At 40.2% G+C, this 24,235-nt stretch overlaps 1 protein-coding gene across 1 annotated transcript in view; it reads right to left on the bottom strand.

The window, feature by feature from the left end:
- Nucleotides 1-24,235, bottom strand: part of slc44a5a (solute carrier family 44 member 5a) — a 52,824-nt gene that overhangs the window by 16,259 nt on the left and 12,330 nt on the right. The window contains exons 2-8 of the mRNA XM_036556055.1: nt 22,699-22,783; nt 18,645-18,729; nt 16,640-16,768; nt 12,247-12,307; nt 7,679-7,802; nt 5,908-5,991; nt 1,485-1,597 (exon numbers count right to left, since the gene is read on the bottom strand). Of these exons, the coding sequence (XP_036411948.1) occupies nt 1,485-1,597; nt 5,908-5,991; nt 7,679-7,802; nt 12,247-12,307; nt 16,640-16,768; nt 18,645-18,729; nt 22,699-22,783 (681 nt within the window). The remainder of the gene's footprint in view (nt 1-1,484; nt 1,598-5,907; nt 5,992-7,678; nt 7,803-12,246; nt 12,308-16,639; nt 16,769-18,644; nt 18,730-22,698; nt 22,784-24,235) is intronic.

Raw genomic sequence — 24,235 nt, 5'->3', positions numbered from 1 at the left:
ATTTAAAAAGTATTAGTCACATGTTAACCCTTGTGTGGTGTTCAGGTCTGTGGAACCCTTTTTCAATGTTTACCAAAAGAAAAAATGTTGTGATTTATTATTATTTCAACCTCAGATTCTTGTCCTTTGCTCATTTTCTGTGAAGAACATATAAAATAACTCATTTTCAGTGTCTTCACTCTGTTCACCCCCCACACGTTTATATTACACATGTGGTGTTGGGTGAACCCGCAGGGAGTAAAAGTGTGGAGGTGCTGTGTCCTTCACTCTGTTCTCCTCCTACATGGCCTGCTGTTAGTGTGTGTGTGTCTGTGTGTGTGTGTGTGTGTGTGTGTGAGGGTGGACAACATGGACAGGCTGCTAACTGGCTACAGCTGCTAAAGTAGAATCCTACGCTGACCACTTGTGGTATTTCAAACAACTGGTATTTTTACATAAATTGTTATGGTTGTATTGATTTAAATAAACAATAATGTGTTGGGTCCACCAGACCACTCAGTACCAAACACATCAACACCACACAAAGGTTAAGACAGGCAACTTGACAAAAAATGTATTGCTGAACTTTTACTGTTCACAAAACACTTGAAATATTGAATGAAACATCTAAAAATATGTTTGTTTCTAGTTCATAATATTTCAATACAGTATAAACTATTTTTCTTTCACATACAGTACTATGCAAGAGTCAGAGACCACCTTTCATTTATTATATTTCCTGTCAAAAAAGCCATTAAGCACAAGTTATCAACTTTTCAGGAGGTGTTTCTCAGGAGGTAAGATATAAGATAATGCACTTGTATAATGAAGGAGAAAGTCAAAGGAAAAAAGGAAATAAAATGGGGCTCCTAACAACCACCTGGAAGACCTGGTCGACACCAAAACTGCCCCCATCAGATAAACAGCACTTAAAGCTTTCATCTCTGAGAGAGAGGAGAAAATCAAGCTGCTTCAGATCTGAAAACATCCACAGGTGTTTCTGTCCATCCTTCCACTGTGAGACGACGACTCAGCGCTATGGATCTGAAAGGATGTGTAGCTGTCAAGAAGAACCTCACTGAGAAAAGGAGACGGACACATCAAACAAAGAAGCTGAACAATGGACTGACCACCCCAGAGTCCAGACCTCAACACCACTGAATGTGTTTGATTACTTCAGAAAATCATCAATCAGCTTCTAAGACTGAACTATGGAGGTGTGTCTGCAGATTCTTTGAGGAACTGAAAGTGAGTCTCCTGTAAAGAATGGAAGCTGGAATGAAGGTAAAGAGTGACACGATTAAATAAATGAAGGGTGGTTTCTGACTTTTGCACAGAACTGTAGATACTTAATTTTACTCATTTTAATTAAACACCTATTTATTTTTTAGTCCTGGGGGCCTGCGGCTAATTATAACAAGGCTAGGCTACAGTACTGAAAGGCCATCAGTATCAGTGAAGCCCATTCTCTCTCTCTCTCTCTCTCCACATGCACACACACTCACCGTAGGCTACGAGTACAATGACGGCGATGATGATGAACCAGAGAAGAAAGCCGGCAGTGAAGCGGAGCAGCAGGATGAAGATCAGACTGACCACCAGCGCTATGATCAGCCCTCTACACACACACACACACACACACACACACACACACAGTATTAAAAAACACTAAAAAGGAGTGAAAGTCAGAAGTTATGGTTACCAGCTGCAATAAAAAAGCATGTGGTTATATAGTTTCCTAGGCAACTATGAGAAATTTTGGGCTAAATATGGGGAATGTCGGCTTATTAAGGAGGAAACAAATTGAATGTGAATTTTCTAAACCAACGCAGTGCCTCATGAAGGCGGAGCTAAAAGTAGGAGGAGCTGGTGCGCTGGTCAACACTGTCTGACACACAGCAGGCCCGTCACTGGGACATGGATGTGACGTGGCTGAAAAGCCTCCCAAAAACGTCAGATTATGCATTTTGGTGATTTTCTAAGTGAGAATAAGTAACACATCCTCTGCAGAGACACACTTCCGCACATTTTAATTACTGTTCATTTGCTTAATTTTACATATCAGAGGAAAAAAACTACGTGGCCTGTGCAAAAGTTATGGCACATTGTTAGTCAGTATGTTAAACTCAACAAAACATGTTCAAACCTTGGCACACAACTCTAATGTGGCACATGTGCAAAGAAATAAACTTTACCTCTTACAAGAAAGAACTGTTAGCTAAGGATAGCGTTTCGCTAGCTAGCTTGTTTGGCTTGAGTTATTGATTGTGCACAGACTAGAGGAATTTGGGGGCTGGTTTTAGAGTAGCTTATCCTTGTTAGAATCGCATTTTGCCTCAATTCAGCACAAAAGGTTTTACAGGTCGTCCCCAGATGTGTATTTTCAAGATACATCTGGACCCTCGAGACTGTCTGTGTTATACTGAAGTAACAGTCCAGGATTTTTCAACCTAATCTCCATCTGCCACATATGCAGCATAGGGACAGTTATTTCACTGTAGTTAAAAGAAAAGAGAAAACCTTTTGACTCTGCCCACTGACTTCTCTGAGACGTCTGATGTCAAAACACATTTATTATAGACGTTAATGGGCAGATGCTTTGAGTTTTCTGTTCTTTTATTAAGCACACAAACATGTAGAAACTGCTGTCTGTGGTAACGGACTCTATGCTACCGAAGTGTCAGATTAGGTTGAAAAACACTGGAGTATAAAGGATTATTATTTCTCTCTCAGAGCTCATTGAAACGTGAAGAGACTGTGTTGAAATTGCAGATTCTAAGCTTTCAATCCATACAGCACTCATGTTTGTAAGTGGGGGAGACGAGTCTTATTTTTCCAATCAGAAATATGCCAGAGGGATGACTTTCATACTGTACATGCTCCATTACAGTTTCTAAATCCGCTGCTGCAGTTATTGAAAAAAAATTGTTTTGGAGGTATGAAAGTAATTTTTTCACAAGCTTTATTTTGTCATACTGTCCTGAGCTTTTGTATGAATTACTCAAAACTTGAATCGCTGAGTGTGTTTACATGCACACAATAACCTGGTCATAAACAGATTTCTGCAGTTATCTGATTATTCAAATGGTCATGTAAACAGCACACTCCGATAAAGAGGCTGGATTTGAGCTCAGTAATCAGATTTCTCAGTGTAAACTCTTACTCTGATTTCTTTCGGATTTCTCAGTCTGCACATGTGCGAAAACAGACCGCGGTCCCGGAAATGAGCATCAGTGTTCACTTTTGAAGCGACACTGAAACCAAATACATGCTTGACAAAATTAAAGATTTAGATATTCTTAATCTTTTAGATGATGTATGTCCATATTTTCATGTAAAGTGGCACGATTAAAAAAAAAAAAGCCACAGCATTAAGTTTGAGTTTTACATAATGCTTACGTCACGACTTCTTCTGTGAGTTTATTGGACGGTTTGCGAAGGAGAAATCTGATTACTGCCTGACTCATGTAGCCCTGGAGTTTCCACATCATCTGATTACTCAAGCGCATGTAAACACGTTAATCGGATTACTGACAAAATCTGATTTTCTGCAGTTATCAGATTATTAAGTGCACATAAACGCACTCAATGTTTTGTTGACTTCTAATTGACATGGTTTGCATGAGTCAGGGTCAGTGTGTCTAGCTAGCGCATGATGTTCTGTCATGGGTGAGAGGACGGAGACAGATGCAACAAGTTCACACAACAGCACTTTTCATTATTTTTAGTTCTACATAAGCACAATTATCTTTTTTATTGCTTATAATGAACAAAACAGGCAAATATATTATAAGACAATGAGAGTCTAATGACAAACGATTCCCAAAATAGCTTGTTTGTATTGTCTTATATGTATATGTGTGTGTGTGTGTGTGTGTGTGGTGTGTGGGGTGTGGTGTGTGTGTGTGTTTGGGCATACAGTGGATAAATCATCTAAAAGTAGACACTGTACTCTATTTGTCTACGCCAGTAGTGATGAAGACAGTTACTAACGGAGGGGTTCCCCTCAATATTTTGCAATGACAGCTCTTCAATCTGTGCTAAACATAGTCTTATTCAGTTGAAGTTGGTTCATCGAACTTACTGGACTGGTTAAACTTGCTAAACTTAACCCAGATTTGGATGATCTTTGGGATCGATGTTCTCAAGCGCCAGCTACCTTGTCTCATATGTTTTGGTTTTGCCCTGCTTTAAAATCCTTTTGGCAGTCTGTGTTTCGTTGCTTCTCCTTCATTCTCGATTCAAAAATTGAACCTTGTCCACTAGTCGCTCTGTTTGGTTTGGTTGAACGCTGGCTTAAAGATGTTGCCTCATTTCTTTACTTGGGCCCCTTTTTCTCCTTCTTCTCTGAGTTCAAGCAGTTTGACGTTCCCAGTATATCACAGTAATTAATTTAATGGTTATCCATCCATCCATCATCTAAACCGCTTATCCTTCTGGGTCGCGGTGAATATATATATATATTTTCCTGTTAATATATAGTTGTGCATATGTTTCTGTATATATATTATGTAGGTATACATGTGGGTATGTATACTTGTATGTGTATTTTCCATTTATTTACTCATTTGACACTTAATGTTGTCTGGTGGGGCGACACAGGTGACGGGGTGGAAGTGGGTGGACGTGGGTGAATTTGGGTGGTGGGGTGGCTGGTATGGGTTTAGTTGGTTTGGGGGATTTGGGATGGCTTATTTGGTTAATTCTCGGGAATAACCAACAAAATCTGTGCATGTATCTTGTCTCAGCTTTGCAAGCCTTTTCCTTCTTTCATACTCAATAAAAACAATGGTCAAAAAAAATATATATATATTTTGGAATGAGCCTCAGATATATTTAGGGATGAGGGCAGGACAGTCAGGCCAGTGATAAATATTCCTAAATAAATAAATAATAATATTATTGTACAAATACATAAGTCTACAATACTGTAAAACAATGCATATTTCTAGAATACTACGCTTATTAAGACAAATAGCAAAAGTTAATTAGTGAAATTTAATGTATTGCAACTGTACCTGATCCGTGTTGCAACTGTCCCCAAAGTTGGGGTCAGTCGCAACATATGACTTCGTCCATTCAAATAAATATTGTGAATGATATGTTATACGTAATCATCTTTAAATGGAATGCATAATTAGCGGACAGATGTAAGTTTGCTATATAAAAATGTTAGTGATCTAGTCCGAAGTCTCTGACTGATAAGTGAGAGAAGAGTCCCCAGTCTTCCCTAGAAGAGGAGGACGTTTAATACAATAACATAATATTTTGGCAAAATTATCTGCAAGTGGAATAACAGACTTTAACAGGATAAAATGAAATCAGTTAAATAATCTTAGAATATTGTTACAACAATCCTAAACTGAGAAATATTAGACATATTGATTAGATTTGTGTGTCTGATCTGTGTCATTGTCCTGTATGACTTTAAATTAATACTCATAATTTCTTCTATTACTGTTAAGATTTATCACCTGCCTGTAAAGCACTTTGAGCTGCTATCAGCATGAAAGGTTTAGATGTTTTCATTTGCCAAGATGTCATTTTTTTGCAGTGCACTGTTAGAAATAAAGGTTCTGTTCAGGTACATTTTTCGTTCATCAAGGTACAAACAATGTAAATGTTCCCTCAAAGGTACAACAGTGGGTTTAAGGTCTGATTGTGCACTTTAAATAAGTTTTTCCAGGTGAAAAGTTCGTATTTGTACCTTTTCATGACCGAATGTTTTAAAACAGAGCAATAAAATAAAAAGCCTGGAGACGAATTATGGTACAATTTTGTTCCCTGACTAAAGGTAATGAGATGTACCCTTGAGGGTCCCACCCCAGTGACAAGAGGGGTCCTACCCCAGTGACAATTTACTACCTTTATTTCTGAGAGTGTATGTAGATATTAATGAGTAAGAAAGATGGAATAATGCTTTCTTACATCACGATCCAGTACCAAGAGTTGGCGTAGTCCTCTACGATTTTCATACCCAACTGTTTGGCATCTAGTATACCTGTTATACCACTGAGAGAGAGAGAGAGAGAGAGAGAGAGAGAGAGAGAGAGAGAGAGAGAGAGAGAGAAATTAACAGACAATAGCTTAATTGACTGCCACAAAAACAATCTACTACACAAACTATGCTTTATTAAGCAATTATCAGATGGCATTATTGCAATCACTCAGAATAAAAAATGATGCTTTTAGTTTTAATGAACTTCAACAGATACTTGTTGTTGCTTACAGCACTTTAAATTCATATTAATTACTGTTCTTTGTTCTATCCAGCAGTTTCATGCGTTTTCATTAGTTCAGCGCGCTCTGATGATCTGAAACTCTGGTGGATTTGATCAGTTCTGGGTGCTGCCAGACTGACAGTATGAAGCAGACGGCATTCAAATGAGGGAAAAGCTGCTCTCCAGTAACCTCACTAATCACATAATTCAGCCTAGAGCATGGTGAGATGAAAAGCTACTAAAAAGAATGAAAGTAGTAGTAAATGTAGTCTTTTAAAAAATAAAAATATTGCCAAACGTTTGGGGACTTTTTAATACGTTTTAATAATTTAGAGAACTGTTTTTGTAACTGAGACGTCTCAGAGTGAAGAGCCTTTATAAAGTTTAAATGAACCTACACATCATTTAAAGGTTTAAGGTAAATTAGTGTAGAACTTTTACATTATGTGAAGGTTTTTTAAACCTTTGAAAGTTCCTCATAGTCACAAATTCACGGTTCTTTGGGAAACCAAAGCACTTCTTCTAGTGCAGGGGTCAGTAACATGTGGGTCTAGAGCTGCATGTGGCTCTTTTACTGAGTTTTACCCTGTTGTGGCTCCACAGCAGAATCAGATTTGTAGGTAAAAATAAAATAATCCTCCTTTACAGTAAAATAAAGCTCTGCTGATCGTTCAACACAGTTTAACAATAAATGGTCTTAAACTCTGGAGTTAATGTAGAACTGCTAATTCACCCTTTAACCCTGAAGATCAGTGCAGACTGATGGTCATCATAGCAGCACAGACAACAATCTCGCCTAGCTAGTAGCTAACGAAATGGCAAAGAGAGAGATTTAAGACGAAACATCGATAATTTGGAGACAAATTTACTTAAATTAGCATTTAAAATGACTCCAGTTGGTTTCCTTATACGTTTAATCTGCAACGAGAAACTGTCAAACACTAAAAAGTTGCGAGGCTGAAGTTTCTCATTCGCCAGCTTCTTGATAGAATTTTTCCATCCCACCTTAAATGGTGCAGCAGTTTTATTCTGGCATATCAGAACCATTTAAGGTGGAACAGGAACGTTTGAACAATAAGCTCGTGAATGAGAAGCGACTTCAGCCTCGTAAAAAGTCGAATGTTAAGAGACATTTTACAAGAAACTGTTCTACTTTTGTGGAAAAGTTTCCTGCCGGAGATGCGAAGGAAGCAGCTACAGCTGAGCTAAAGCTTAAACCAGAGCAAAGTACGTCTGTGTTTTCGTTTATATTATATTTTTAGCCTATACTGGTACATTATCACATACTGACACATATTTACAGCCAAGATGGTAAAATGGACATAAAACGTTGTGGCTCTCAAGGTGGTTTGATTTTTGCTGAAAGGACAAAATGGCTCTTCTTAAATGTGGGTTGCCGACCCCTGCTGTGGCATTGCTCAGCTTGTCCAGTCTATGTGAGCTGTAAGAACAGACAGTGGAGGCCTGCTGTGACTCACTTGGCTGCGTCTCTGAGCTCAGTCACGCTCCGTGCCGTGTCCAGTGCGTCTTTGAAGGCGGTTTTATTGGCCACCGTTAGTGTCCCGTTTCTGGTGATGAAGTCTGGGAAGCAGCGCTGCAGAACTGAGGATAAAAAAAGACAGCAGAAGTTAAAAGAATATATTTTCCAGAAACTTTCTAACTTCGCTAACAACAAGACGGTATTAAATGGAATAGAACACAATGGGATTCATTTCATTCAACTATTTTCCATTGCACTGTATTGAATTTCAGTCCAGTTCAGTCCGATCTAGTCCAGTCCATGGTCTATATATTTAAGTCTTTTGGTAACAACAAGAAGCTATTAAATGGAACAGAATGGACTGGAATCAATTCCATTCTATTCAATTCCATTCCATTCCACTGTATTCCATTCCAATGCAGTCCAGTCCAATCCAGCCCAATCCATGGTCTATATGTTTAGGTCTTTTGGTAACAGCAAGAAATTTTTAAATGTTATGGAATGGAATTTAATCTATTCCATCCCATTATATTCCTTTTCATTCCAGTCCAGTCCAGTCCAGCACCAGTTCAATTTAATACTTTATTGTTGTCACCAAAAGACTTAAATTCCATTCCATTTCACAAGTCTCATCAGCACATTCTGGCCTGAGTAAAACTGACCAGAGATGTAGCTCCCACATGGAGTAAAGACAGACTAAAACAAAGTTACAGTTCACGAGATTCAAGCCAAAAATATCCACCCAAGAGCAACTCTGATCAGAAACTGACCACTGATATAGGGCCAGAGCAGGTCGTGTATATGACATGCTCCTGCTTCATTGGAGTGGAAACCTGCAAGCATGCCGGCCCGTCGTGGATATCATTTGGTGACCCCTGGGTTAGAGGATGACTAATAATTTTGCATCAGCAGATGGGCAACACTCTCAGAGGGGTTTCTAATAAAGTGGCCAGGGAGAGTACACAGTGTAAAAGCCCCAGCAACACTGCTACACCTGATACACCACACTCATTACCATGTCAGTGTCACTGCTGAAAATGGACCACTACTCACATAATTTCAAAAGAGCTGCACTGGCTGCCTGTATCGTTCAGGATGGATTTTAAAGTTCTGCTCCTAGTTTTGAAGGCTCTAAATAACCTTAAACCACCACTTACATCACAGAGTGTCTGTCTGTTTATGTTCCAGCATGTGATCTTTGATCTGCAGATACTGACCTACTACAAACATCTTACAGAAAACAGGGAGAGGCCCGTTCAGTTATTCTGCTTCTAAACTGTGGAGCTCAGTTCTTTTTATTAGACAATCAAGCTCAGAGCTCACTTTTAGATGCCCACAGCATTTAAAACATATCTCTTCAACTTAATAGTTAATTAAAACTCTCTGTCTTGTGGTGCCTATCTTTTAATTTGATCTGGGTCATTTTTTTATATGAATCTAAATTAAAACTTATAATTTCTTGTATTACTGTTTTATCAGCTTTATCATTTGTCTGTAAAGCACTTTGAGCTGCCACCAGCATGAAAAGTGCTATATAAATAAAAATTATTATTATTATCATTATATCTGGTCTTTGGTGGTCCAGTGCTTGTCTCTTTCCAGTGATGGATGGGGTAGAGAGGGTGCTAATAAACTGTTCACAGTAGATGGGCTACAGTCTGTAATGTTAAGAGCATCTACTATATACACCAATCAGGCATAACATTATGACCTCCTTGTTTCTACCCTCATTGTCCATTTTATCAACTCCACTTACTATATAGGTGCACTTTGTAGTTCTACAGTTACAGACTGTAGTCCATCTGTTTCTCTGCATACTTTAGTTAGCCCCCTTTTACCCTGTTCTTCAGTGGTCAGGACCCCCATGGACCCTCACAGAGCAGGTACTATTTGGATTATGGATCATTCTCAGCACTGCAGTAACACTGACGTGGTGGTGGTCTGTGTGTGTTGAGCTGGTATGAGTGGATCAGACACAGCAGTGCTGCTGGAGTTTTTAAACACTGTGTCCACTCACTGTCCACTCTATTAGACGCTCCTACCTTGTCGGTCCACCTTGAAGATGTAAAGTCAGAGACGACAGCTCATCTGCTGCTGCACAGTTTGTGTTGGTCATCCTCTAGTCCTTCATCAGTGGTCACAGGACGCTGCCCACAGGACGCTGTTGGCTGGATATTTTTGGTTGGTGGACTATTCTCAGTCCAGCAGTGACACTGAGGTGTTTAAAAACTCCAGCAGCACTGCTGTGTCTGATCCACTCAGACCAGCGCAACACACACTAACACACCACCACGTCAGTGTTACTGCAGTGCTGAGAATGATCCACCACCCAAATAGTACCTGCTCTGTGAGGGTCCAAGGGGGCTAACAAAGTATGCAGAGAAACAGATGGACTACAGTCTGTAACTGTAGAACTACAAAGTGCACCTATATAGTAAGTGGAGCTGATAAATTGGACAATGAGTGTAGAAACAAGGAGGTGGTCATAATGTTATGCCTGATCTGACTATGTCAGGTGTTGGTACAGTGATGGCCAGTCAGTGTAGGTACAAAAAAAGGTGTTTCTAATAATCTGGCAAGTATATATATAGTACATTTCCTGCGTTAGAAATGCTCCTCCACGAAAGCTAGCAGGCGATCTTTCAGCAGCAGCTGTAATCATTAGATTAGAAATTCATGTACTCATTATAGCGGTACATGGGTAGCAAATCACGCACACTGTGATCTTATTAGAGGGAGATAAATGTTTATGATGCGAGGCAGGGAGCCACAGCAGTTATGAAGAGAGTGCAGTAGAAGCTGAGAGATGAGCCTCGATTGCATCAGACACAGAGCTCTGCCGTGTTTAACTTCAGCTTACTGATAGAGACAGACTATTTCATACAGCTAGGCAATATGATAAATCATAATACTGGGCAAAAATTAGGTGCATGGGAGAGCTGCAAAGTAAAAACAGCTGCAGGAACATAAAGGCTTATCTCACATTTGCCAAAAACAAAACTCGTTTCTCTCATGGGTATCTGCATGATCATAAAACGGACATATTTAGACCAAAATGCTGTACATATAAGAAGGAGTTAGCCCGTCAAAAGCATAAAAACAAGTAAAAAAAAACTCAAATTGGATCCTGTAATGGACAGAGAGTCAGTGAAGAGGGGCTGAAACAGGGATAATGTGGCCCTATATAAATTGAAAAGATGACAGACCCTAATGTAGAACCTTGGGGGACTCCATAGCCAATGGTGGCAAAAGATGAAAAACAACGGCCAGCATTCACTGAGAATGTCCTACAACACAGGTGAGACTTAAACCAGTCTAGAACTTTCCTGTGAAGCCCAACTATGTGCTCTAAAAAGAACATGTAAACAAAAAGACAGCCTGTAAACAACAAAAACCTGCATATAATAACTGTATAAACTAATGAATAGTAACTGTTTTTTCCTCCTGTTCCTTCTTAAGCCTTTACTGTATTTCCTTTTTTTTCCTCACTACAAAATAAAAGTTTTAAAAAAAGATTTTTTAACTTTTACCTTGGGAAAACGAAGGTTTTCTTGGTCATCATGGTAAACTTTGTATGTTTTTTTTTTTCAAATGTTGCTCTAACTTGTTCACAAACCTCAGATAAAACTATATATAATGATGTTGTCAGTGCAGTAGATTATTTACAGCACCATTTTTTAATGTTGTTAACTTGTTTTCTTAACTGTTGCTATGACACTGCAACCGTAGATACAGCTTTTAAATGGTCAGAAGTGTCACTAGTGGATCTCTTGAAAAAATTTATTTCCAGCTATGGCAATGCCATAAATTTGTTTAACAATTCAATTTGAAAGTAATCAAAAATATCATTTAAAATCAAACTGCAACTCTGATGGTGTGATATATATGATACATGCACTCATTCGTTGGAACATGCAGCCACTGTTGCTCTCACTGGACGTCAGTCATGAAAATTGGAAACTGCGTTCACTCTTTGTGGAAATCACGTGATTTTCATGTTCAGGTTCTGCGTTCACACAATGAAGATAATGTTACTGAATTACTGAAAGCACTAAATACATTCTGACAAATCTTATTTTGTCATCCCATGTTGCTATGACAAAATGCACAGCTTTTTAAATGTAAATTTGAGCAAATAAGACAAATATGATGAACTTAATTGTGATTATCTATAAATAATAATGCAATTAAACACGATTAAATATTTTAGTCATTTAACAGCCCTAGTTATGATGTATATGGTGTATCATAGAAAAGTATTGTGACGCTACATTCTTGACATATCGTCCAGTCTGAGCCAGAAGTGAATGTGCTGGGGTATTCAGTCTCCGGAGGCTTTAGTTTGTGTTTGACAGGCAGTAAGAATATACACATCATCCAGCAGAGCTAAAGTGCTCTTTTAGCTCAGGAGTAATAACTCAAAACCACAGTCTGATTCAAAACCACAGTCCATCAGAGTGCAGTGGACTGATGAATATTTAGAGGCGAGGTAAAGCCACACACACACACACACACACACACACACACAAACACACTGAGCAGTGTTATTTTAGAAGCTGCACTTACATGGTCTGCTGGGCACTATCATTGATGGACAGTCCTCGTCTCGCAGGACCTGCGCTACAGGCTGAGAGAGAGAGAGAGAGAGAGAGAGACAGAGAGAGAGAGACAGAGAAAGAGGCAGTGAGAACTCTTCAGTCCTATCCCAATCTTGACCTTTACCAGGACTATATATATTATATTTGGAGTGGGGAACCATGTCACAAAGGTTGTAGGGCTTAAAAAGATGCCTAAAATATTAGGCACAGCTCTAAAGTCAGTATGTATGTTTAAATAGTTGCACGAGGTCATCTGATCACCAATGAGTCAGCCAATTTACACAATCCTCAGTTTTAACCAGAATGTCACTGGGGTCACAGTCATTGGTGTTACACCACATTCAGATAAAACCAGTGACTGTGGAATTCAGCTCCCCTTTTTGTTATCAAATGATAACAGGAGATGTTAAAGATTATTTAGTTTTGGGATGAAAGAAATTGATTTTTTAAAAATGTATCCACCTGAATTCCCACTCCAAATGGAAAATGACCCACGGGTGGAAATATTATTCACAAATAAATCAAGAATGGGAGCGCTCTGTTACTACTATGCTTCCTATCACTGTATAAAAGATGAAAGAGGCTTCTTTTATTGTAGGATTGCTCATTCAGGGGAAATTTGGTGTGGTAATTGCCTATGACAAATAATTAAATTGTTTAAATGTAATAATAAAACAGGGCTCCTAAGTGGCGCAACCGTCTAAGCGTTGGTCCTGACATCAGGCGATCGCGGGTTTGATCCCTGGTGATGCTGCAGCCATCTGTGGCCAGGAGTCCAAGAGAGCACAATTAGCCTCGCTCTCTGGGTGGGTAGGATGGCCCCCCAGCACCCAGCACGATGCTAGTCAGCGCAGGCATCTGTTAGCTGACGTAACAGATCTGGCGGTTGGCGCTTTCCTCCGAGTGCGTTCGGCTGTCCAGTGACATTGCGAGAGCGGCAGTTCGAAAAGATGCGATGGCGCTTCACAGGTCTCGGAGGAAGCCTGTGCTGGCCTTCGCCCTCCTAGTGCTGGTGGTATCGTGTGATTAGGGGAGTCCTAACTTGGGGGTGGAATAGGAGACGACTAAATTGAGGAAAAAATTGGGGGAAAATGAACAAAAAAGCAACAAAACACGTATTAATTGCATTCTTATTCAATTTTTATTACAGTGTTTTGACATATGTGGCACACACATTTGCTGTGGCTGCTGATGGAAGAAGTGTTCAAATTTCCATCTCGCCAAAGACGCCAGCTCTCAGTGTTCAGTCTGTGATTTATGACTGTAGTCTGGACTGAGTGCCATTCAGTAAATGAAGCTGCTTGTCTAGCCAGAGAAGTAAGGCTCTTAAACTTTAGCTAACTTCATTACCACAGTGCGGCACATTACACTGTAATTTACAGTACTACTGCCACCATCAGGTGAAAGGAAGAACTGCAGCATACTGGATGGTGGGCCACATATAACATACTCTAAAACAGAAGCCATAGGCCAATTACAATCTGGCCCTAGGTCCGGACTTTGGACAGCCCTGCTGTAGAGGATGTGTTAACTTGTTTTCACTTAGAAAATCAACAAAATGTTCTTTGAACAGGGGTGCCCAAAATTTTGCATACAACTGATGCCTGAGATGTTGTTTTAAGATAGTTTTGAGAAAAGATTTTAGTCTAAAACATATTTTTAAAGTGCAGTAATGGTGGAGGGGTATATACAGGGTGTTGTAAGGCAAAACAGTCTCCAAAGACAACAACCACTATTTTACTATCACCAACACTAAACATGGTGACCCCTGGTTCCTATCACCACCACTGTAAAGAAATCGGTACGTTTCTCTACAATCTCACGTCAAACTACTCTGAATGACTGTTTTCATCTCAACAACTGAATTAGGCATTTTTTTTTTTTTAATTGGTGGAATTCCCCTTTAACCGTTACTGCAGGCATTGCTGAAACAGCACACGTCCTCTATGCAGTCTTCAGCTGTCAGGATTCAATACATCTCTGTCTTCCTCACACCAGAAAAAGGCATCATAACATCTTAAAAAAGCCAGTCTGTCACATACACCCCCCAAGTTTGAGCATATTTCTCTGTAAGTGGCCTAACGGTGGAAATATCCCTGAGAGAGCAGCGCTGAGAACCAAAGCTAAAAGCTAAAAACACCCAGAGGCGGTTCAGCAGCCAAAAAAGCAGCTCTAACATGTCAAAAGCGCAGATGGTGACAGTGGGATTCTTATTTCTATTATGCTGCCATGGCTCACACTTCTGGTTTGCGTCTCTGAGGTGCAGAAAAAAGAAGACTCAGCGACAGACTCCTCAAAACACATGCAGGCTTCCTGACTGAAAGCCTGGAGGAAATTCAGCCTACTGTACTTTCTTTAAACTTCCTAAACTCAAACTTTCAGAGGCCAGAGTCGGCTAAAAGAGATTGATTGTACAAGTTTTTGCAAAGTTGCACCGCTGCAGCGTCCTTTATTCGACAAACGAGAGAAGAAGACTGATAATTATTGACTGAGAAACACATTGATAAAAGCTGCTGGCTCTCAGGATTAAAGAGATCCTTTACTCTTTTAGAATCCTGACAGCTTCTACTGTAACAGTGATGAGTCGTTTAGGGTCGGGTGATATTCATTTTCCTGATAGGTACTTTTTCAGTGTCCCAGTAGACGGTATTTTTTCATCATATTTAAACACATAAATACATAAAAAATAAAAAAAAAGGAAAATATGAAGTCTACAGGTCTAATTTGAGTACTGCATTTTTTTACTGGGCCATGCAACTGTGGGGAACAGTTTCTTATAAAAAATAATGGCTTATTGCTTTTTATAAAAAAGATAAAATACACCAATATTTAACAAATGATTCACTGTAAAAGTAATAAAAATAATCAAAAACCTTTATGATTCCATAGCAAACTCTTAGCAGCACCTTAGCAACCACCTGGGATAATGCAGCAATGGCCGAGCGACACCTTAGCAACCACTTGGTATACCATAGCAATGGCCGAGCAACACCTTAGCAACCATCTGGGATAACGCAGTAATGGCCAAAAAACACCTTAGCAACCACCTGGGATAATGCAGCAATGGCCGAATAACACCTTAGCAACCACATGGTATACCATAGCAATGGCTGAGCAACACCTTAGCAACCACCTGGGATAATGCAGTAATGGCCAAGCAACTCTAGGTGATTCTAGCAGTATCTGAGCTCAGGACTGGCTTTCTCTCTAACCTATTGGTAACTAGCAAAGATACTTTCTCTGGATAGACAAAGCACTTTTTGTAAGTCGCTCTGGATAAGAGCGTCTGCTAAATGCTGTAAATGTAAATAAAAATGTAAAATGCAACACCTTAGCAACCACTTGGTATACCATAGCAATGGCTGAGCAACACCTTAGCAACCACCTGGGATAATGCAGCAATGGCAAAGCAACACCTTAGCAACCACTTGGCATATCATAGCAATGGCAAAGCAACACCTTAGCAACCACTGGGATCACGCAGTAATGGCCGAGCAACACCTTAGCAATCACCTGGGATAATGCAGCAATGGCCGAGCAACACCTTAGCAACCACCTGGGATAATGCAGCAATGGCCGCGCGACACCTTAGCAACCACTTGGTATTCCATAGCAATGGCCGAGCAACACCTTAGCAACCATCTGGGATAACGCAGTAATGGCCAAGCAACACCTTAGCAACCACTTGGCATACCATAGCAATGGCTTAGCAACACCTTAGCAACCACCTGGGATCACGCAGTAATGGCCGAGCAACACCTTAGCAACCACCTGGGATAATGCAGCAATGGCCGAGCGACACCTTAGCAACCACTTGGTATACCATAGCAATGGCCGAGCAACACCTTAGCAACCATCTGGGATAATGCAGCAATGGCAGAGCAACACCTTAGCAACCACCTGGGATAACGCAGCAATGGCAAAGCAACACCTTAGCAACCACTCGGGATAACGCAGTAATGGCCAAGCAACCACCTGGCATACCGTAGCAATAGCCTAGCAACACCTTAGCAACCACCTTGGATTTCACTGTTTTCTCAAGATCTCGAGTTATTTATGTCCTCATCTTGACATAACTGCATCCGCAGTGCTACTGACCAATACAGCTTGTCAAAGTCCACTGACATATGAAAGTGAAACTAAAATGGACGTTAAGTAAAAGCCACCAGCAGCTAAAGCCCCACAGAGACACACTGTTTCCTGAATGGAGGGCTCATACAGTTTGATTCTATGTTAAACATGTGTGTAATTAGCAGCACAGTGGCCAATCACTAAAATCAGCAAAATATCATTGCTGGTCAGTCTGTGGACATTGTAACAATAATATAGTCAAATCACCATATTGTCAAAACAGTGATTACCTTCTTGGGGTTGTTGAAGCCTGGTTTGCAGAACTGTTTGTAGTACTCCCAGTGGCTTTTGTTGAACCTGTACTGGAGCTGCATGTCCGTGTAGGTGGCGAAGCGGTCCGGACAGTTTGAAACACACATCTGCAGCAGGATGAAGGAACTGCTGAAGTTTTAAAGTGACTGGACACTTTATTAGAAACCCCACTCTTGAAGCTCCACCTTGCTGGTGTACACTTAGAGACTGTTGCTCATCTGCTGATGCACAGTTTTTTCATCTTTAAAAGACGGCGGTGGGACGGACGTCCAGCTCATGTGTCTCAGAACACGACATTTTCCTCTTGGCCTTCTTTAAGAAGGACATGTGAAGGACGCTTTTCCTGAGTCTGACATCATTTTAAAATAATTAAAAACACAAGCACTGCTCACTGCTGCTCATCTCACTCTGACTGGACTCACGTGATGCTTGTTGTTATGGTAACATCTACACTAAGCGGTTCTCTACAAATGCACGTCATTTTGGATCTGATTACCTGTAGTGAGCATGTAAACAGAGATTTTCCATCAGATTGTTGAGTAAAGTGAGCATAAACACCTCAGTCTTAATCTATAATCGGAATGTGTTCAATCGGATTGGCAAAAATCTTTGCATGTAAACACAGCCACTGGCCAGTTGTGGTCATGGCAAAATGTTAAACAAAAATAAAAATAAAACCCGACTGGCCCACGGATTTGTCAAGATTTTTTAATTTGGCCCTTTTAGTGGTTGAGTTTGACACCTAACCCTTTGTCAATGGTCAAGTCCTGACCACAGAGCCACTCTTGTCTGGATATTTTTGAGTGGTGGTCTTCGATCTAACAGTGACATGGTTTTGTGTGTGAAAACACTCGAACCAGCACCACACACACTACCACGCTGGTGCCACTGCTGCGCTGAAAATCATCCACCACCCTAATAATATCTGGAGAGCAGCAGCCCTCCGGTCAGAAACTGGCCATTGATGAAGAGCTAGATCAGGGGGGTCAAACTCAACCACTAAAAAGGCCAAATTAAAAAATCTCTACAAATTCGTGGGCCAGCTGGGTTTTAATTTTATTTTTACTAAACATTTTGCTGTGACCCCAACTGACCACGGTTTATTCAAAATACGCCAAAACTACAGCAGCAAAAATGGCACTGAATATTTGAATGATTCAAAATTCAGAGTAGAGGGAGCTGATAAACTGTGCAGCAACAGATGGACTACAGTTTGCTAATGTACTCCGAAGTAGTGGAGCTATGAGGTACAGGGTGGCGCAAAAAGCTGTAAGGAGACCAGCTTCATTTATTTGATTTCCAGTCAAAATGGCCATTGAGTACAATTATTCATTTTTCAGCATTCGGAAAAAAGCAGAATGTAAAAGTGATACAGAAGTCTGATCTCCAAAGTTCAGTCTTAGAAGCTGGTCGATCACTTTCTGAAGTGATCAAACACATTCAGTGGTGTTGAGGTCTGGACTCTGGGGTGGTCAGTCCATCGTTCAGCTTCTTTGTTTGATGTGTCCATCTCCTTTTCTCAGTGAGGTTCTGCTTGACAGCTACACATCCTTTCAGACCCACAGCGCTGAGTCGTCTTCTCACAGTGGAAGGATGGACAGAAACACCTGTGGATGTTTTCAGATCTGAAGCAGCTTGATTTTCTCCTCTCTCTCAAAGATGAAAGCTTTAAGTGCTGTTTATCTGATGGGGGCAGTTTTGGTGTCTGCCAGGTCTTCCAGGTGGTTGTCAGGAGGAACATTTTCTCTGTAGCTTTTAATCATTTTTCTAACTCCTCTCTTATGCATGTGGATTATTTTACATCTGATCTCCTCAGAAATATCTGAAAAATGAATAACTTGTACATAATGGCTGTTTTGACTGGAAGTGAAGTAAATGAAAAGGTGGTCTCTGACTTTGTAGGCGTTTCCGATAAAGTAGACAGTGGGCAGAAGCACAAAGTGGTGGACGGTGAGAGTTTACATAACAAAAAGTGTGCATTACCTGAGTAGTAGGACACTGGAGATTTATTAAAACTGCAGGGCTGGCGCATTTCAGTATGTTAAAGTAGAACAGTATGGTCTTCTTTCTGTGAAAACAAAACACCCTGAATCAGCAGATATGCACGGTACTCTTAAGGAAATGTCAAGACCTAAAATGGTCCAAAACGGGGTCCTTCAGTTCAGGTCCTGGAGGACATAACACTATGCACATACAGACCCCGGTGGTTTGGCCACTGTAGTATGACTGAGTCAGCTTAGAAGCTAAATAAGCCACTCATTAGCTGAATAAGCAGGTTTAGGAAAGGAATCATACTGGAGAGGGCAGTGCTGTGGTTATCCAGGAGTGGAACTGGACAAGCACAGACTAAACTGCAGGCCACTGAGGGGTCATTTTAAAATGAAAGCGATGGAAAAATAATCCCTGCTTATCTCAAATGTCTTGATCAGCCAAGACATGTTTGGTGTTCATAGTTTGCCTCTTAAGTTTTGCACTGGAGCTACAAGGCTAATGTAGCTAACAAGTAACCTACCCCACCAATTAGCACTGTGCTAACTGTGTGCCTCAAAGAGTGCATCACTCTATACTTACTTATGTGACACTGTATGACACGCTATTATCTATAAACATGGACAAAAGTGTGTAGATGAAAAGCTAAAAGCAGTAGTAGCAGCAGTCTTGAAGCCAGTACTTTGTCCGTTTGTCCATTTCCGTCGTGGCTGATCAAATACGTCTGAGGTTAGAGAAAACTGTGTTTGATTTGTAGCCAAACTATCGCTTTAAACCATTTCCCCCAAAACCTGTACAGCTAAAAATTTGGTGTATTTTGGCTAAAAACAACTGTGGCTCTAAAATTGACAGATAACACTAAAATCAGCCACACTTTAAGTCCCATGTGTCACAAGACCCGCAGGCCAATTCAGGCCTATTCGGTCCACAACATTATTTTTATTTGCTATTAATATTAGCCCATTTCACCATAAGTTGCACTACAGTTCCCAGCATGCACTGCAACGTAATGTGTGCTCCCACCCCCTTCCCAATAACAATGTATGGGACAGCACCCCAAAAAATAAATAAATAAAAAGGATACCAGTCTCACCATTAACTGCACTACAGTTCCCAGCATGCACTGCAACGTAATGTGTGCTCCCACCCCCTCCCCAACAACAATCTATGGGACAGCGCCACCAAAAAAAACAACAAAAGCAAAGATGCCAGGTGTCCATTTCATGCGAATGGGCACATTGGGGACATGTACAGGGGTTTAAGAGTGATCTGCAACTAATTTAGTCTATTGTTTTATATAAAAATATGTGATTTGTAAATCATAAAGTATTTTTTGCTGTCGTAGTTTTGGCGTATTTTGAATAAACAATGGCCGGTTTGGGTCGTGGCAAAATGTTAAGTAAAAATAAAATAAAAACTCAGCTGACCCACAGATTTGATGAGATTTTTTAATTTGGCCCTTGTAGTGGATGAGTTTGACCCCCTGCTTTAAGCAACACTATTACAGCATCTCTTTATTGAGGCTAATTTTAATGGGGAATTCCAGTGATTTTTCAAAATCCCTGTATATTTCAGTGGTTAAGATGTAAACAGGGTCATTCGGAGTGGTTTGGTGTGAAATGCTTGATTGTAGAGACTCAGATTTCTTTACAGTGGTGGTGATAGGAACCAGGGGTCGCCATGACTCCAACACAAATGAGTATGATAGGTATGATAGTGGTAAATCCTTCAAAATTGTGTTCCCTTTGGGGACTGTTTTGCCTCACAACATCCTGAATGTACCCCTCCATCATGTACGTATTTTAAAAAATTATGTTTTAGATTAAAATCTTATCTTAAAACTATCTTAAAACAATGTCTCAGGCATCAGGCAGTGTATTCATAACCATTAAGTGCGAGGGAGCTTTTAGAGGTGGACGTCTGGTTCCTATCACCACCACTGTGAACAGTTCTGACTCAGTAAGTTTCTCTAAAATAGAGCATTTCACACCAAACCACTCTGAATGACTTTGTTTATATCTTAACAATTAAAAAAAAATTGAGGAACTTCCTTTTAAGTGCACTGTATGCTGTTTGCCAGTAGGGGTAAGTAAAGTCAAGCAGAAAATAAGGGCTACTGAAACCAACAGTGTTTAAGAATCTTTTAAAATAATAGTCACATTGCTTGGGCACAATAATTATCATTTCCATAATACATTTTACACATTTCCACTTTTTCAACTGGTTACCACAGTAACACACAATCCTGTTGCATCTTCGTTATACTAAAACTTGAGCATTTACCATTCTATAGACAGAGGACTGAACTAAATGCATGTGTCAGTACGTGACCCCCCTAAGCGTAATCCTTTAAGCCTCAGAGAGTAACACATCCCCCAATTATGAAACGCATGGATCAGCAGTCTCCAATCCGCCGCAGAGTAAACAGCTCTCCCTCCATGGCCGTGCATAACAAACACTCTTATCGCCGCTCCCCAGCTCCGCTAATGAGCAACTTTTCATCCTCCCCAAGGTTACGTGCTGCCAATCACCTCCAGCTCTACAAAGAATGGCTCAGTACAAAAAAGGGCTTTATTGTGTGGGGGGTCCTTCAGAACTTCTTGTATTATTGTGGTGGTATAGGTGTGGTCAGCACCAACCAGATTACCCCCTTTAATTTGCAGGATTATTACATCCATAAAGTTTATTATGCAGGAACTGCATGGAAAATAATCAAACTGGGTTATTCTTAAAGAGGCATTCCGGCCTGCAAGCAGAGTTAAATATGTTTTTGTCATGTTATGTCTCACCTACTGACCCCTGCTGGTGACACCCGGTATAAATAAAAATAATGAGTGGCCACACCGTATTAACTCGTGGGAACAAGATACTCATGCGTGGCCACAACTTAGTGAGGCACGGGAATGAGATAATTAAGTCATGGACAGTTAGTAAGGTATGGGGATGAGATAATTATATCGTGGCCATGACTTAGTAAGGCATGGGAATGAGATAATTAAAATATGGGCATGAATAAATAAGGTGTGGGAATGAGATAATTTAGTTGTGGCAACGACTTAGTAAGGTGTGAAAATGAGATAATTAAGTCATGGGCATGACTTAGTAAGGCATGGGAACGACACAATTAAGTTGTGGGAACAAGATAATTAAGTCATGGCCACGGCTTAGTAAGGTGTGTATGAGAGATAATTAAGTCGTGGCCATGACTAAGTAGGGTGTAGGAACAAGATAATTAAGCTGTGGCCACAACTTAGTAAGGCATGGGAACGAGACAGTTAAGTCATCGGAACAAGATAATTAAGTCATGGCCATGACTTAGTAAGGTGTGTATGCGAGATAATTAAGTCGTGGCCGTGACTTAGTAGGGTGTAGGAACAAGAAAAGCTGTGGCCACAACTTAGTAAGGCATGGGATCAAGATAATTAAGTTGTGGCCACAACGTGATAATTATCTCATTCCCACGCCTTACTAAGCCATGGCACATTATTTTTATTCATACGGGACGTCATCAGGAGGGCTCTGGACTCATTGGCTTGACAGATTTCATGATTTTATATTGTTCCCATCCATCAATATACTCTCACTACAATACCCACAATACCTGTTGTGTCAACAAATGCTGACTGCTAGCCACTGAACTACAGGCTAACAACCAAGCTAGCCAAGCAAGCCAAACTGAACTAAATAGCCAGCTAACGTGCTAAGCTTAGCTTTTAGCTTGGTGTCCTCCTCATCTGACAAACCATTTCTGCCATTTGAGTTACTAATTTAAAAAAAAGAAAAACTACTTATGAAATAACAGGAGGAAAAAAATCAAATAGATGTAATAATGGGCCGCCATCCAATCAGCTACTGCTTGTTGTTGTTTACAGACTCTCAATAATTAGTCTAAATCAGTCTTTTATGATCCATGCAGTTGTTCAGTGTTCTAGAAGTGCTGATTATACCAGTCATACACTTAGAAAAGCATACAGTGTCACATCATTCACAACAATAACTGCCCCTCCCTACATGTCTGTGATTGGCTAAAGGAGTTACAGACACTCACGCGTTGGGTGTGCCTTTCTGTCCACAGAACTGGCCTGAGCTGTCAGTGGGATATATCACTTTTCTCGGGTCTCCGTGAATCCAGGCTGCAAACAGTCAAAACAGACACACAGCGCTGCATCAATGTAACAGTCAGTAAAAGTGGAGAAGCAGTGAAGATACCTTTATGAAAAAAATGACTCAAGTAAAGAAAAACAAAAAAAACAGCACAAGCAGAAGTTTTAAAGTGACTGAAATTACAGAGCACAAGTGAATGGTATAAATGATGAATCAGTAGAATTTTTTTGGATTTATTGAGATCTTTTTAACCACCTTTACATTTAGAAATAAATATTTCTGTAGAAATGCCAGTTTAGCAAACTTTTAACTGTAGTCTATGGACAGGTACAAAAAGATAAAAGCACTGACCAAGACACATAGCATTCCAAAAAACATGAAATAATATACAACATTTTTATATATATATATATATATATATATATATACACTGATCAGGCATAACACTCCATTGTACATTTTATCAGTTCCACTTACTGTATAGGTGCACTTTGTAGTTCTACAGTTACAGACTGTAGTCCATCTGTTTCTGGTATGAGTGGATCAGACACAGCAGTGCTGCTGGAGTTTTTAAACACCGTGTCCACTCACTGTCCACTCTATTAGACACCCCTACCTTGTCAGTCCACCTTGTAGATGTAAAGTCAGAGACGATAGCTCATCTGCTGCTGCACAGTTTGTGTTGGTCATCCTCTAGTCCTTCATCAGTGGTCACAGGACGCCGTTGGCTGGATATTTTTGGTTTGTTTAAAAACTCCAGCAGCACTGCTGTGTTTGATCCACTCAGACCAGCACAACATGCACTAATACACCACCACCACGTCAGTGTTACTGCAGTGCTGAGAATGATCCACCACCCAAATAGTACCTGCTCTGTGAGGGTCCATGGGGGTCCTGACCACTGAAGAACAGGGTAAAAGGGGGCTAACAAAGTATGCAGAGAAACAGATGGACTACAGTCTGTAACTGTAGAACTACAAAGTGCACCTATATAGTAAGTGGAGCTGATAAAATGGACAATGAGGGTAGAAACAAGGAGGTGATCATAATGTTAGGCCTGATTGGTATATATATTAGCTGAACAACAGGAGCCAAATGTAGTGCATTCTCTTATAAGTACAGGCAGATTATTTCTGCTGCTCTTACAGAAAAGCTATTAAAGTAATTATTTTTGCTGCTTTAGTGGTTTAACAATGTCTAATATAATAAATAGACAAATTAAACTTTGACATTTACTACCCTCTTGATTTGCTTTTCAAATGTACGACTGTAATCAATTTTAACACCAATATATTTCTCATTTTTCATATTTTTTGCCTTTCTTGTAAGCAGTCTTCTTTGCATCAATAAAAGCATGCACAAACTCCCACAGACACACTCCAAAATCATGTAGAAAGCTTCTCAGAACAGTGGAAGCTGTTACAGCCACAAAGGGGGACCAACTCCATATTAATGCCCATAGCTTTGGAACGGGATGTCTA

Source organism: Colossoma macropomum, unplaced genomic scaffold, assembly GCF_904425465.1.
Source record: "Colossoma macropomum unplaced genomic scaffold, Colossoma_macropomum, whole genome shotgun sequence".
In the NCBI taxonomy this organism is placed as follows: Eukaryota; Metazoa; Chordata; class Actinopteri; order Characiformes; family Serrasalmidae; genus Colossoma; species Colossoma macropomum.
Note: the sequence above shows the minus strand (reverse complement) of the source record. Positions and strands in the feature narration are given on the sequence as shown.